The 13,396-nt window shown below is 32.9% G+C and overlaps 1 protein-coding gene and 1 long non-coding RNA gene across 9 annotated transcripts; both read right to left on the minus strand.

Annotated features, from left to right (window-relative positions):
• Positions 1 to 4,425: 4,425 nt before the first annotated feature.
• On the minus strand, positions 4,426 to 6,626 carry LOC144997390 (uncharacterized). Of its 3 annotated transcripts, none has more exons than XR_013659783.1 (4): positions 5,780 to 6,626; positions 5,405 to 5,575; positions 5,070 to 5,216; positions 4,426 to 4,709 (listed from the first exon to the last, which is right to left on the minus strand). XR_013659783.1 is itself a non-coding variant. In XM_078957291.1 (3 exons), the coding sequence occupies exons 1-3, from the start codon at positions 5,694 to 5,696 to the stop codon at positions 4,512 to 4,514; spliced, it is 414 nt and encodes a 137-aa protein (XP_078813417.1). In that variant the 5' UTR covers positions 5,697 to 6,626; the 3' UTR covers positions 4,426 to 4,511. The 3 variants fall into 3 exon arrangements, 1 of the variants encoding a protein (XP_078813417.1); XR_013659782.1 differs by having other exon boundaries at positions 5,405 to 5,522; positions 5,628 to 6,626; XM_078957291.1 differs by lacking the exon at positions 5,405 to 5,575 and having other exon boundaries at positions 5,628 to 6,626.
• A 2,809-nt stretch (positions 6,627 to 9,435) lies between these two features.
• On the minus strand, positions 9,436 to 12,902 carry LOC144997659 (uncharacterized). Of its 6 annotated transcripts, none has more exons than XR_013659892.1 (5): positions 12,057 to 12,902; positions 10,742 to 11,417; positions 10,227 to 10,336; positions 9,969 to 10,144; positions 9,436 to 9,759 (listed from the first exon to the last, which is right to left on the minus strand). It is a non-coding gene; the product is annotated as an uncharacterized LOC144997659 (long non-coding RNA). The 6 variants fall into 6 exon arrangements; XR_013659893.1 differs by having other exon boundaries at positions 11,259 to 11,420; XR_013659889.1 differs by having other exon boundaries at positions 9,969 to 10,073; positions 10,742 to 11,420.
• Between the last annotated feature and the right edge of the window lie 494 nt (positions 12,903 to 13,396).

Consider the following 13,396-nt stretch of genomic DNA (forward strand, 5'->3'; position numbering starts at 1 on the left):
TCCGAGTTGCTACCTCCCGTACAAAGAAAATCACCGAAAAAATCATTATCATCATCAACATCAATGGCTATTTGACTCGCTTCTTGTTGAGATGATCCACCGCTGTCAAATCGTTCCAAGTAGGTCATAAATAAATTTTCCATCCTATTCTCAACCTCTCGGACCATTTGACTTGCTTTTATGTCTATGCTCGTGGGGGTCAATGATGGTTCCATGTACCCGATCATTTTTTTAAAAGCATGTAACAAAAAAGGTGATTTCGTGGTAGGATCAAGTAAAACCGCAAAGTACATAAAATCATTCATCTTGTTATATGCACCCCAATAGTTTTCGTATTTCGTCCTCATATCTTTTACCATATCGAGAAACATTGGTTTGGTTGACCACTTTCTTAGATGTATGTCCACATCTAAGACTTCCCTGATAAAAATATTTACCAAAGGTTTTGATGTAGCCGAAACAAGCTCTGTTTTTGTTTTGAATTTTTCAAAGAATTTCACCATTTCGGTTACAACTTCAAAGTCATAATTTTCCGGTACTCTACCGAGATCCCTTTCATATGATTTATCTGTCAAAGATACATAAACAAACAAAATTATAGTCTAAACAAAATCTTAATAATTTTGCTGAAAAGATGATATATAACTTAAAAATAAATATTACCTCTTATGCCAAATTCCGTAAATGCCTCTCGTAACTCATATGCGGACTTCAATAACTCGAAAGTCGAGTTCCGTCGAGTTCCATCGGGTAGGAGTGTCACCACATAGAAACTTCTTCGTTTGTAAGCCACAATCTTTCATCGCCTTCTTGAACTTGTTTATTCTTTGTGGTGACAATCTAATGTACCGTACCGCCTTTTGGATACACTCAACATGATAGTTTTGGTATTTTAGTCCATCCTTTACGATAAGGTTTAAAATGTGAGCCATACACCTAACTTGGAAATGCTTTCCACCCTCGTAAAGATTGGGCAACTTTTTGACCAAAAAGTCCATTGCCTTGTCGTTTGTAGCGGCGTTGTCCAAGGTAATGGTCATGACATTTTTCATTCCCCATCCACGAATACAATCGAGTAATTCTCGGCCCATATCCTCTCCCTTATGGCTATCTATCTCCCTAAAGTTTATAATTCTCTTGTGCATCATCCAATTCTCATCTATGAAGTGAGCCGTGACCACCATGTAAGTAGTCCTTTGACAAGAAGACGTCCAAGTGTCCGTTGTCAAATGTATAGCGGTCTTTGGGTTACTTAAAAATTGAAGCATTTTGGTTCTTTCTTCTATGTAAAATTTGGAAACATTTCGGGATATTGTATGTCTAGATGGCAACACAACCTTAGCATTAAGTGCATTGGTGTATTCCACAAAAGCCTCGTTTTCAACGAACTTGAAAGGTAATTCGCCTACCACAAAAAGGTTAAGTAATGCTTTTTTGATCCTTGCATCATCGTGTTTCCATGTTTTAACACTAGTATCTCCATTGGACTCCTTTTTTAGATTCAATTTGGTTTGAGTTGGATCTTGTAGCTTATTCGGGTTTTTTTGACACCGATCTACGTGTTTGAGTAAACTAGAAGTCCCATTCCTTTCCACATCCGCCTTTAGTAGCCTTTCACACCATTGACATTTTCCATATCTTCTTTCCATACCATCATCTTCTTTTATCATAACTTTATCAAATGAGTCCCAACAAGAGGATGTTTCTTTGCCACTTGTTTTTTTTTTTTTTTTTTTTTTGTGACTTGTTTTCGTTTTGCTATTTGTTCTTTTTCGTTTGTTAACATTTGATTGATCATCTTTTGCCGAATCATCAACTAAATTGATTTGTGGTGTATCCTCAATAAATTCCTCTTCATCAACATTCGTATCCTACATTACATATAGTCGCAACAAAAATGTTTTCACAATTAATCAACAAAATATAGCAACATACTTTATAACTTTCAACAAATATTAACAAAATTCAACCAAAAAACATACCCTTACTTTACATACAATCACAATAAGTTTTTTTTTACCAACAAATAACCTAAATATAACAACATACTTTATGACATTCAATAAAATTTAACAAAAATCAACAAAAAAAATCATAACCCTAGTTTACATGCAATCAAAACACAAACTTTTTCACAATTAATCAACAAAATATAGCAACATACTTTATAACTTTCAACAAATATTAACAAAATTCAACCAAAAAACATACCCTTACTTTACATACAATCACAATAAGTTTTTTTTTACCAACAAATAACCTAAATATAACAACATACTTTATGACATTCAATAAAATTTAACAAAAATCAACAAAAAAAATCATAACCCTAGTTTACATGCAATCAAAACACAAACTTTTTCACAATTAATCAACAAAATATAGCAACATACTTTATAACTTTCAACAAATATTAACAAAATTCAACCAAAAAACATACCCTTACTTTACATACAATCACAATAAGTTTTTTTTACCAACAAATAACCTAAATATAACAACATACTTTATGACATTCAATAAAATTTAACAAAAATCAACAAAAAAAATCATAACCTTAGTTTACATGCAATCAAAACACAAACTTTTTCACAATTAATCAACAAAATATAGCAACATACTTTATAACTTTCAACAAATATTAACAAAATTCAACCAAAAAACATACCCTTACTTTACATACAATCACAATAAGTTTTTTTTTACCAACAAATAACCTAAATATAACAACATACTTTATGACATTCAATAAAATTTAACAAAAATCAACAAAAAAAATCATAACCCTAGTTTACATGCAATCAAAACACAAACTTTTTCATAATTAATCAACAAAATATAGCAACATACTTTATAACTTTCAACAAATATTAACAAAATTCAACCAAAAAACATACCCTTACTTTACATACAATCACAATAAGTTTTTTTTTACCAACAAATAACCTAAATATAACAACATACTTTATGACATTCAATAAAATTTAACAAAAATCAACAAAAAAAATCATAACCCTAGTTTACATGCAATCAAAACACAAACTTTTTCACAATTAATCAACAAAATATAGCAACATACTTTATAACTTTCAACAAATATTAACAAAATTCAACCAAAAAACATACCCTTACTTTACATACAATCACAATAAGTTTTTTTTTACCAACAAATAACCTAAATATAACAACATACTTTATGACATTCAATAAAATTTAACAAAAATCAACAAAAAAAATCATAACCCTAGTTTACATGCAATCAAAACACAAACTTTTTCATAATTAATCAACAAAATATAGCAACATACTTTATAACTTTCAACAAATATTAACAAAATTCAACCAAAAAACATACCCTTAGTTTACATATAATAACAATAATTTTGTTTTGACAAGTATTCAACTAAATATAACAATATTGTTTGTTATTTCAACAAAATTTAACAAAAAAATAACCTAAAATCGTAACCCTTACTTGAATTTCATCATCATCAAGTGCAATCCAATTAGCGATCCCGGTTTTTGATTCCATTAATTGTGAATCGAGACTTGAGAGAAACCACACTTGAGAGTTGAGACTTGAGAGAAAAGAATTGAGACTAGACTTCGAACGAGAATTATCGGTCGACTACTCGACTTCGAACGAGAATTGATGGTCAACTTCGCACGAGGGTTTTTTTGGTTTGCAAATTATCGAGAATTGAGATAGCTGCCGTATCACGTGTTATGGGATAGGGAACGATCGGTTTTGCAATTGTATAACTAGGCCGATATATGTTTTTTTTTTTTTTTTTTACCATGTCCAACCGGTCCCGGACCCGGTAAAAACTGGACCGAACCGGGTACAAAACTTAGAACCGAGAACCGACCCGGAGGTCCAAAAAAAGGTCCGGTCCGGTCCGGTTCACCGGTCCGGTCCGGGTCACCGGTCCAAACGCTCACCCCTAACAAATACTCTTGAATTCATCAATAATCGCCTTCAAGTATTCTCACTTTGTCACCTAATTACTATTGCTTCTTCACACAAGCAAATAATTTTAGATCATTTTTTGTTTATAAGAAGCTAACAAGTATGTATGTCTCCTATGAGTCCCAGTTCCAAAATGATTTTCTATAGACTTTGATTGTGTTAACCTTTCACCTTTTTATATCTTTATTAACTTCTGATTGCTGATGTGTTTCATTACAATACATACTTGTCAGCTCCTGCGATTTTACATGCAGAATTTCTGTCAACACACATACCTATCATACATACATACATACATATCTGTCATATCATGCATACTGATGTTTGTATATACTTGCAAGTTTTTAAAGCAAGGACGCACACATGAATGTAGAAGAGCAACCAGAGAAGACATACATGTTTTCTTAATTCTACCTTCATGTTGTAGTTTTTATAACAGAATACGAACAAAACCATAGAACCAAACAAGTACTTTCTAGTTATAGTTAAAAAAGAAGCAACATGAAGCAACAAGTAATCACTTTGACAGTTACTTTCACATTCACCAATGAGAGAACCTGGTTTCCTTACCCCAATTGAAATACATATTCAATATATCATCAAACCATTTTATAACTACTTTCGGTTTTTCTCCATTGAATTCAAAAAACTCGACCCTTTTCAAATCAATACTCAAGATTTCCCTTGTTTCATCTTCATCCAACCACCCGTATTCCGTCCCATCACTCCCATGAAAATCCTACATCATATCAAGCAAAACCATAAGTTTTACTTTTTCATGTGAACAGAAAAAATCTAAACTAATGTCTTTAATTCTTGAAGTATCTATTTATTAGCCCAATAGCTTTTTCATATCTCCCTCCCTATACTAATAAAAGAGTTGTTCTTTTGCCATGTGTCACCATATTAGACCTCTTAATTAATGTATTTATTAGTTACCCATTTTAAATTTATTAGACCTCCTCATTAATGTGATGTTATTTGTTAATGTATTTTCTTTACTTTAAATTTAAATTTTATATTTTATATTATTGTTTTCATTAATTCACAAATAAAAAACATCTAATATATAAAAAGAATACCATTTGATGTGAAATACCTGCTCAATGATCAACTTGAGAGACTCCAGTTTGGGATAATATTTGAGGATTCGGTTGAAGTTATCCATGGTGAAGGCATCCATAGTTGTGCTTAGCACCAAAGTCTTCAGATTAGGTAGACCAGGATCAATTGCAGCATAAATGCACTACAATAATGACAAAGATTTGATGAAAACCAATCATACTTTCAAACATATGTAAACTGTGCTGTCTGCATTAAGTCAAAAAGAAACATGCATATAGTATATTTACTAGATTAGATCTTTTTCTAGTGAAGTGAAAAAGAAACACCACTTAAAAAGTTAATGTTCTGATCTTAATTTAATAGAGTTACCTATTCACATCTTCACTCATAAAAATGGATGCTTAGTTAGGGTCAAGCATAACAATTGTTGCTAGATATTTTGCGATCAATATCCTCAAGTTTTGACCTTATCAGATTTGGGTGAACTCTTTTATAAGAAAGGTGGCAAAGACCAATTGCATAAATTACACTGCAAAAAAGCTTTAAAGAAACAGAAATGAAAATTTGTGGATAAAGAAAAATAATCATCTACCTTAATGAAGAAGTAAGGGTCGATACACAAATATTCCACACCAGAAATTCCAGGAAACAACACAGACATGTTGTTCCCTTCCGATTTAGGCTCAATCTCAGCTTTCTTTAAGGAGTCTAGACATTCAAAGAAATAATTATAAGCTATATAACCTCTTTAACTCCAAATCCACCAGTTTTGGGCAACAAATCTTAACGCCACCACACAGACCACCATCATCATCATTATCATCGTACGTGTTAACAATGCTAAGCTTCTTGAGCTTCAGACATGAAATACAAAGAAGATCAAGTTTGCATAGCACGCAGTCGTCTAAAGTCAGATCCTCAAGCAGGGGGCAGCTTTCTAGAAAAGCTTTTACCAAATTGCCGTCTTCCAATAAGTCAACACTGGTCAAATCAAGAACCCTAAGTGCCGGAAACCCCATGATATTAGGCAACCTTAGACCATGATGGCCCAAACTCAACCTTAATGACTCCAACGAAGGGGAAATCACAAGGCAATTGGGCATCTCGATATCCCCTGTAGTCTAAAATGTCAACTCAAGTTTTTTGACATTTCTCTTAACGGCGGCATGAATCCATCGCCATGCTGTCGATATACTGTAATGATCCGAACAATATAAACGAAAACAATCCAAATCAGCGGATCTGTTTACCAGAACCCAATACACTAACTCTTTGAACTCGCTTTTTTTTATCTTATCCCGTGGCGTACATCTAAGTATAGCGATGGAATTGCAGTCCACAAATTTCTCCATCTTCTGGACAAAATGCTGCTTCGAATTGCTTCTTCTGTGGATGGAACACGTGAAAGAATCAAAAGAAGAATAGCATCCGGCATGCTACTGATAAAATCGGTCCCATCCGCGGGTTTTGATGTCTTTGGTGGCTCGGATTTCTTCATACCCTAAAAATTTATTCAGAGAAGCAAACACATTGTCATTCCATCTTCTCTACAGAAATAAAGAAGCGAAGACAGTGAGTGAGGGGTTAGGGTTTTAGCATCATACTATGCGTCTTTCAAATATTAGCGGAATTTACATATATTTTTGGTAAATCTTTAAAAATGTTTTAAAATTTTAAGAAAATTTAAACCCATAAAAACCGAAAATATTTATTCACTTTGTTCCTATATTACCTATTCGGTATTAACCCGTCTATGTGGCATGCCATTTTGGAAGAGATGTTAATGGAGCATGCCACGTCAACCCAATTAATTACACTAAAAAATCGGATTTTTATGGCGAAAAGGAATTGACTCTATTAGGTCCGTATCAACCCACATGCATATGACATACAAGCATACCAACAAGAGTTGCGAAGACTCACCTATTGTCCTACAGTATATTGAGAAGTCTCATATTGTCGACGTAATCAACAGCTTACAACTCTCACAGCCAACGAACGGATGCTAAACACCTCCAAATAAGCCACACAAGGTAAACCCTTAGTCTATCTTCTAAAATTAGAAATTTAACCAAAATTCAATCCATGCCAAAAGTCAACAGTCAAGATAAAAAAATCGGATTTTTGTAGGAGAAAAGGAGAAGAAGAGGGTCAAACTCGGGACCTATGTCTCCCAATATGCGCCTCTTATCAATTGAGCTAGAAGTTTTTATTCGAATTTACTCTTAACAACTAAATATAATATCTATAAAATCATCAAGTGAGTTAGAAGTTTTTCATTGATTTGACTCTTAACAACTATATATAATAGACAAAATTACATAAATTATCCTTATGGTTGACAAAATAGACCAACTTTAGTTCTTATAACGAATTGTTTGCATAGATAATCCTTGTGGTTTCAAAATATTGCAAAGATAATCATTTTGATTAATGATGTTAACTTTTTCAGTTAAGTCTTTTATAAAATGACATATATGCCCTTCCTATCATAGGGACCGTTCATGTAATTTGTTCATGTTATAGGGACCATTTATGTAAATTTGCCTATTATTTATTATATTCTTATTTTATTTTATTTATATTTTTTGTGAATTAATTTTTTTAACGTTTTGTTCAAATATAATGTTTAATTTTTTATATATTTTTTCGCTTATATTTTGTTGATGTTTTTGTTCAAATAATTTTCTTAAATTTTTTGAAGTTTTATTTGAATACATTTGCTAATTTTTTTTTATGTTTTGTTTGAATACATTTTATTAACTTTTTGTTTATTATAGGGAAATTGAATAATCTAACCATTTATTTATTATATTTTATAAAAAATAATCACTTAGTCAACAATGCATGTATTTCGAGACGTACTATTAAACATGTCAATCTGGTATGGTATTGGGGTCCCCAGTGCAAGACATCCATTCTGTATTATGTTTTGGACTTCTTCGTTCCAGGTTATTCCAACTTCGAAAAATATCTTCTACCGGTGAATAACTCCAACATTTATGAGTATGTGTCGTTTATATAATTATATGTTCAAAATAAAGTTGAAGTGTTTTTTGTAAGATTCTATGAGATTATATGGAAATAATTCGTTGTGCTTCGATTTCGGTGGTTAATTGTGATTAATTGGAATCACATATAATTATAAAAAAATTGAAGCAAAACGAATTATTTCTAGTTCCGTACTGCTGTAAAAAACAAAATAATTCCAATTCATCACTATTAACCTCCGAAATCTAATAAATGAGCAAAATGGCTATTGGCATTACATCACATGTGAAGTATGTATTTGTATATAATCGTACTTAGCTTGTGTAGTTTTAATTCACAAATTTCCCCTTATCGTAAGATTGCATTTTTTTCAAAAATAAAAACGTACTTTGACTTTTATAAAATTTTCCAAAGTCAAACTCCAACTCTAACTTATATAAAATACTTCAAAACTCTTCTTTTATTAACCTATTTAAAATATTCAATTTCTCACTTAGGATATACTTCAACCTTAAGATCCCATATGCTACAGCTTACATGGTCGCCTAAAATATGCAAAATTCGTTTTCTACCCTTAAGAGTTGATGGATAATTACATTTTTAAATCGTTAACCCAATTAAATGAAACTTATATGTTCAGTCAACCCAACAGACACGTCCTATCGTTAAAATCGGATTTTAGAGATGAATACTCTTGAATTTCTAAACCATTAGCTTCAAATTATGTAACTTTGTCTCCTCCATGGCCACTGCTCTTTGACAGCTTACAATTGTTTCTTCACACATGCAAAGAAAGTGAGATCATTTCTGTCCCAAAATGATTTCTATAGAGATCAACTCTTCACCTCTCTATCCCTTTAATAACTTCCTTTTCTTATCGACCCCTTTAATTAACTTCTAATTGATGGATATGTTTCAAGATCATACATACTTGTGAGCTATCTGTCATATGTACATACCTATTATACATACGCATACATGTCATACATACATACCGAAATAATTATATTTCAAATATACAAATTTGTCATATGATACATACTGATGCTTGTATTTACTTTTGCTAGGTTTTATAGAAAGGATGGATGGATGGATGTAGAAGAGTGACTAGAGAAATAAGGCTCAGACTATCGACTACTTAGGATGAAAAACTATTTATTTCATTTTTTTTTCTTTTTCTCTTGGTGCTAAACTATTAATTTCATTTTTGTGGTGGTGCAAATGTTATGTTCAAATAGTGCAGTTGGTTTTACACACCCATCTTGCAATTGGTTGAATTGAACAATGAGGTAGGTGATGTTGCAATTGTTGTTGCTGTGGTTACATACATGTTTTTGGTTTCACATATCGATGTTGCAATCGGTGGTGTTGTGTTGTAGTTTTTATAGCATAATATGAACAAAACTGTGGAATCAAACAAGTATTTTCTAGTAATAGTTCAAAATGGAGCAACATGAAACAAAAATTCAAATCCAAAAAACATCCACACAAGACCTTGGAATGTAGTCATCACCCCAACACATGCATCAGTTTGACAGTTACTTTGATAGTCACCAATAAGAGAGCCTAGCTTTGTCACCCCAACTGAAAAACATATTTAATGCATCTTCCAACCAATACTCTAGTTTCGGCTCTTCTCCATTGAATTTAAAAAACTCGAGTCATTTCACATCAGGAGTCAAGATTCTCCTTGTTTCATAATCATCCAAATACGCATATTTTCCATGAAAATCCTAGGTCATCAAACAAAAGCATAAGTGTTACATATGAGGTGCTTAATATAACCTTTAGCAACCCATTTATAATTAAAAAGGCCGAAATTTCCGCCTCTATGCCTAGGATAGGAATTTAAAATGCATAAGTCACCAAGGAAAGAGTGAAAGTGAGGTATTGTGTTTGAAAATGTGATACATAAAAAGAATACCAATTGATATGAGAATACCTGATCAATATTCAACCTGAGAGACTCCAGTTTGGGACAATATTTGAGAATTTGGTTGAAGTTATCCATGGTGAAGGCATCCATAGTTGTAATTAGCCCCAAACTCTTCGGATTAGGTAGAGCCGGATTACAAGCAGCAGTAATGCAGTATAATTATGACAAAGATTTGATGAAAACTAATCATACTTTTATATATATATACTTATTTAGAAACAAAACCAAAATGAAAAATTGACAAAAAAGAGAATAAGCATCTACCTCAAGGAAGAAGTTGAAGTTGATAGACAAATACTCGACACTAGAAATTCCCACAACAGATATGGTGTTCCCCTCCATTTTGGGCTGAATCCAAGCTTCCTTCAAAGAGTCTAGACGTTCAAAGAAAATATTATAAGCTATACGACCTCATAAATCCAAATCCACCAGTTTTGGGCAACAAATCTTAATGACATCACACGTACACTCATCCTTGTTATTTTCAATTCTCAGCGATTCTAGCTTCGGACATGAAATATAAAGAAGATCAAGTTTGTTCATGAAGCATGATATCAAACTCAAGCCCGAAGGGCAGCTTTCCAAAACCATTATACCAAACCATTTTAAAGGAAATGGAAAGAAAATTTTGACCAAAAGAAAGGGAGGGGAAGGAAAATGTTCATTATACCGTGTTTCCGAGTTCGAATGAAATGAAAAGAAATGAGAGGATAATTTTTTAAGTTTTTGTGTTCCCGAGTTAGGAGGAAAAAGAAAATAAATTTTGAAATTTTCCTTACCCTCACTTTCTTCCCAAATCCATTCAATTTGGAAGGAAAATATGACTACAAAATCCTTCCCCTGCCTTCACTTTCCTTCCATTAATGAAAGTGAACACGATTTTCCTTCAACACCCCTCACTTTCCCTCGGTATCCTCCCATTTCGAACAAGGTTGTGCTAGAAACCCCGTAATATTAGGCAACCTTAGACGACGTGCCCCCAAATACAACTTTAATATGTCCAAGGATCCGGAAGTCACAAGACAATGGGGCATCTCGACATCCTCTATATTATTTTTAGGGCAAAACGATAAGTCAAGTTGTTTGACATTGCTGGTAACGGCGATATGAATCCATCGCCCTACTGTCGACATACTGTAGTAATCATCACAATCTAGATCGAACCAATCCAAATTGACGGAAATGTTTGCTAAAACCCAATATACACTCTTTGAATTTGCTTTTTTGAAGTTTTCTCGGTCTTTGGATCCTCGAAAACAGTATATGTCAAGAAACAGAATTGAAGTCCACAGGTACCTCTATCGTCCGGACAAAATGCTGCTTCAAATTACTTCTTCGGTGTATCGAAGACAAGAAAGAATCGAAAGAAGGATGCCATTCGGCATGCTACTGATAAAATCAACCCTATCTTCGTGTTTTGATGCCTTTGGTGGCTCGGATTCCTTCATGCCCTTTCTTCTTTTGGTGGTGTCAATGGAAATTCAGAGAAACAAATTGTCAATCGTAGTTTCAGGGTGTGTTTGGATAGTTTTGAAAAAATAAGTAAATAAAAGACAAAACTGTACAAATGGTCCCTATGGTATGTCAACATTTGTCACTTTGATCCAAAAAGGTTTGAACTAGCACCATAGGTCCAAACTTTTCATTTTTTTTTTTTTGCAGTTTGATACAATTTACTATTAATTTTTTCATATTGATGATTTTGTCCTTAATTTTTACATTTTCATTTTTTTTATTTAAAGATTTTTTCAGATTAAAAGAAAAAAGAAAAATTTTCTTTTCTATTTAATTTATATAATTTTTATAATAAAATCTCTCTCTCTCTCTCTCTCTCTCGATCTCTCTCTCGACATGTGAGAAGAAAATCACCCCATTCTCTTCTTCCATGTCTCTTTTCATTTCATCTGCAACTTAAACAATACACATAATCCACCCAATACACACTTCAGTTTGATCTCCCTTCTTCGTTCGTCATTTTCTATGTTTTTGTTAGGTTAAAAAGCTTAAATCAGCTTTAATTAGAAAAGCATAGAGTGATCTAGATCAAGACCTAGAAAGATCCCCAAATTAAAATGATGAAACACAACAACGAACCTTGAATTGGGGACTCTCACTTTGATTTGAAGATGTTGGAGCCGGTATGGTAGGTTTTACGAATAGTTGAATTAGTATCAATTAATGTCCGATGAAGTGGGTATCTTAGCAGCAGCAAGGTGCTAGATCGGCTCTACCCTCCTTCCTCTCACATGCATATCGACTTTGAACAACAGGTATGTATATGTTTTGTCCGAACGGGAAGCAGCACCATACACACACATTCAATTTGTGTTGATAACAAATAAAGTGGATGAGCACGATTTGGTGACGATGATATGAAGATGTATATGGCTTTTTCATTTCCTGGTTATTACTCATGGATAAATTGAAACCAGTAAGGGAGAAAGGAGAAAGGAGAAAAGAAGGGGATTTTTCATTTTATGGTTATCTCTGTATCTACAAAAACATGTATATCAGGTTTCACCATCCTTGTTGTGTATGTTGAAGAGAGAGAGAGAGGGTGAATCAAATTCGAGGAAACACAGCAGGTGGCATATGGAGATGATGGTTTTCGAGTTTGAAATAGTGAGAAAGAGTGAGGGGGACAACCGGTCTCCGACGACTAACAAATCAGAAGGATCAAGTCGTATCAGCAGTCGATTGTTGGGTGTTTGGCAGGTATCGATTAACATAAGGAAAGGAAAAACAAAAAGGATGAGGGTTGTGCCTTTTCGGTGGCCTTGATCTCCACTTTGTTCATCTACGGGGTTGTAGAGATCAAAGGGGATCACATAAATCAAAAGAGGGGTTTGGGGTTTGCTAATCGACAGTGAAGGGAAATTGCCTCCTCTTTGGGGACCGGAGACTCCATCTCCGATGGCAGGCTTCACAGAGAGAGAGAGATTGAATTTTCTATTTTTTATGTTATAAAAATTATATAAATTAAATAGAAAAGGAAAATTTTCTTTTTTCTATTTTCTTTTAATGTGAAAAAATCTTTAAATAATAAAAAAGTGAAAAAGAAAAAAATAAGGGTAAAATCGTCATTATGAAAAATTTAATAGTAAAATTGGACCAAACTCGTAAAAAATGAAAAGTTTGGATCTCTGGTGTTAGTCCAAACCTTTTTGGATCAAAGTGATAATTTTTGACAAACTATATGGATCATTTGTGCAGTTTTGTCAAAATAAAAAATAAAAAATGATGAAATTATAGTAAAAGAGTCAACGGGTTGTTAATTTCTAGTAATTTATGGAGTAAATTACACGAATGGTTCCTATAGTTTAGGGTAATTTACGTGTTTGGTCTCTAACTTATTTTTTAACTTAGAATGTCTCTATTGTTTGTTTTTGTTACATGCTTGGTCCATACTGTTTGTTGTTTGTTTTTGTTACGTG

This window comes from Lactuca saligna, chromosome 5, assembly GCF_052625555.1.
Source record: "Lactuca saligna cultivar CGN05327 chromosome 5, ASM5262555v1, whole genome shotgun sequence".
Classification (NCBI taxonomy): Eukaryota; Viridiplantae; Streptophyta; class Magnoliopsida; order Asterales; family Asteraceae; genus Lactuca; species Lactuca saligna.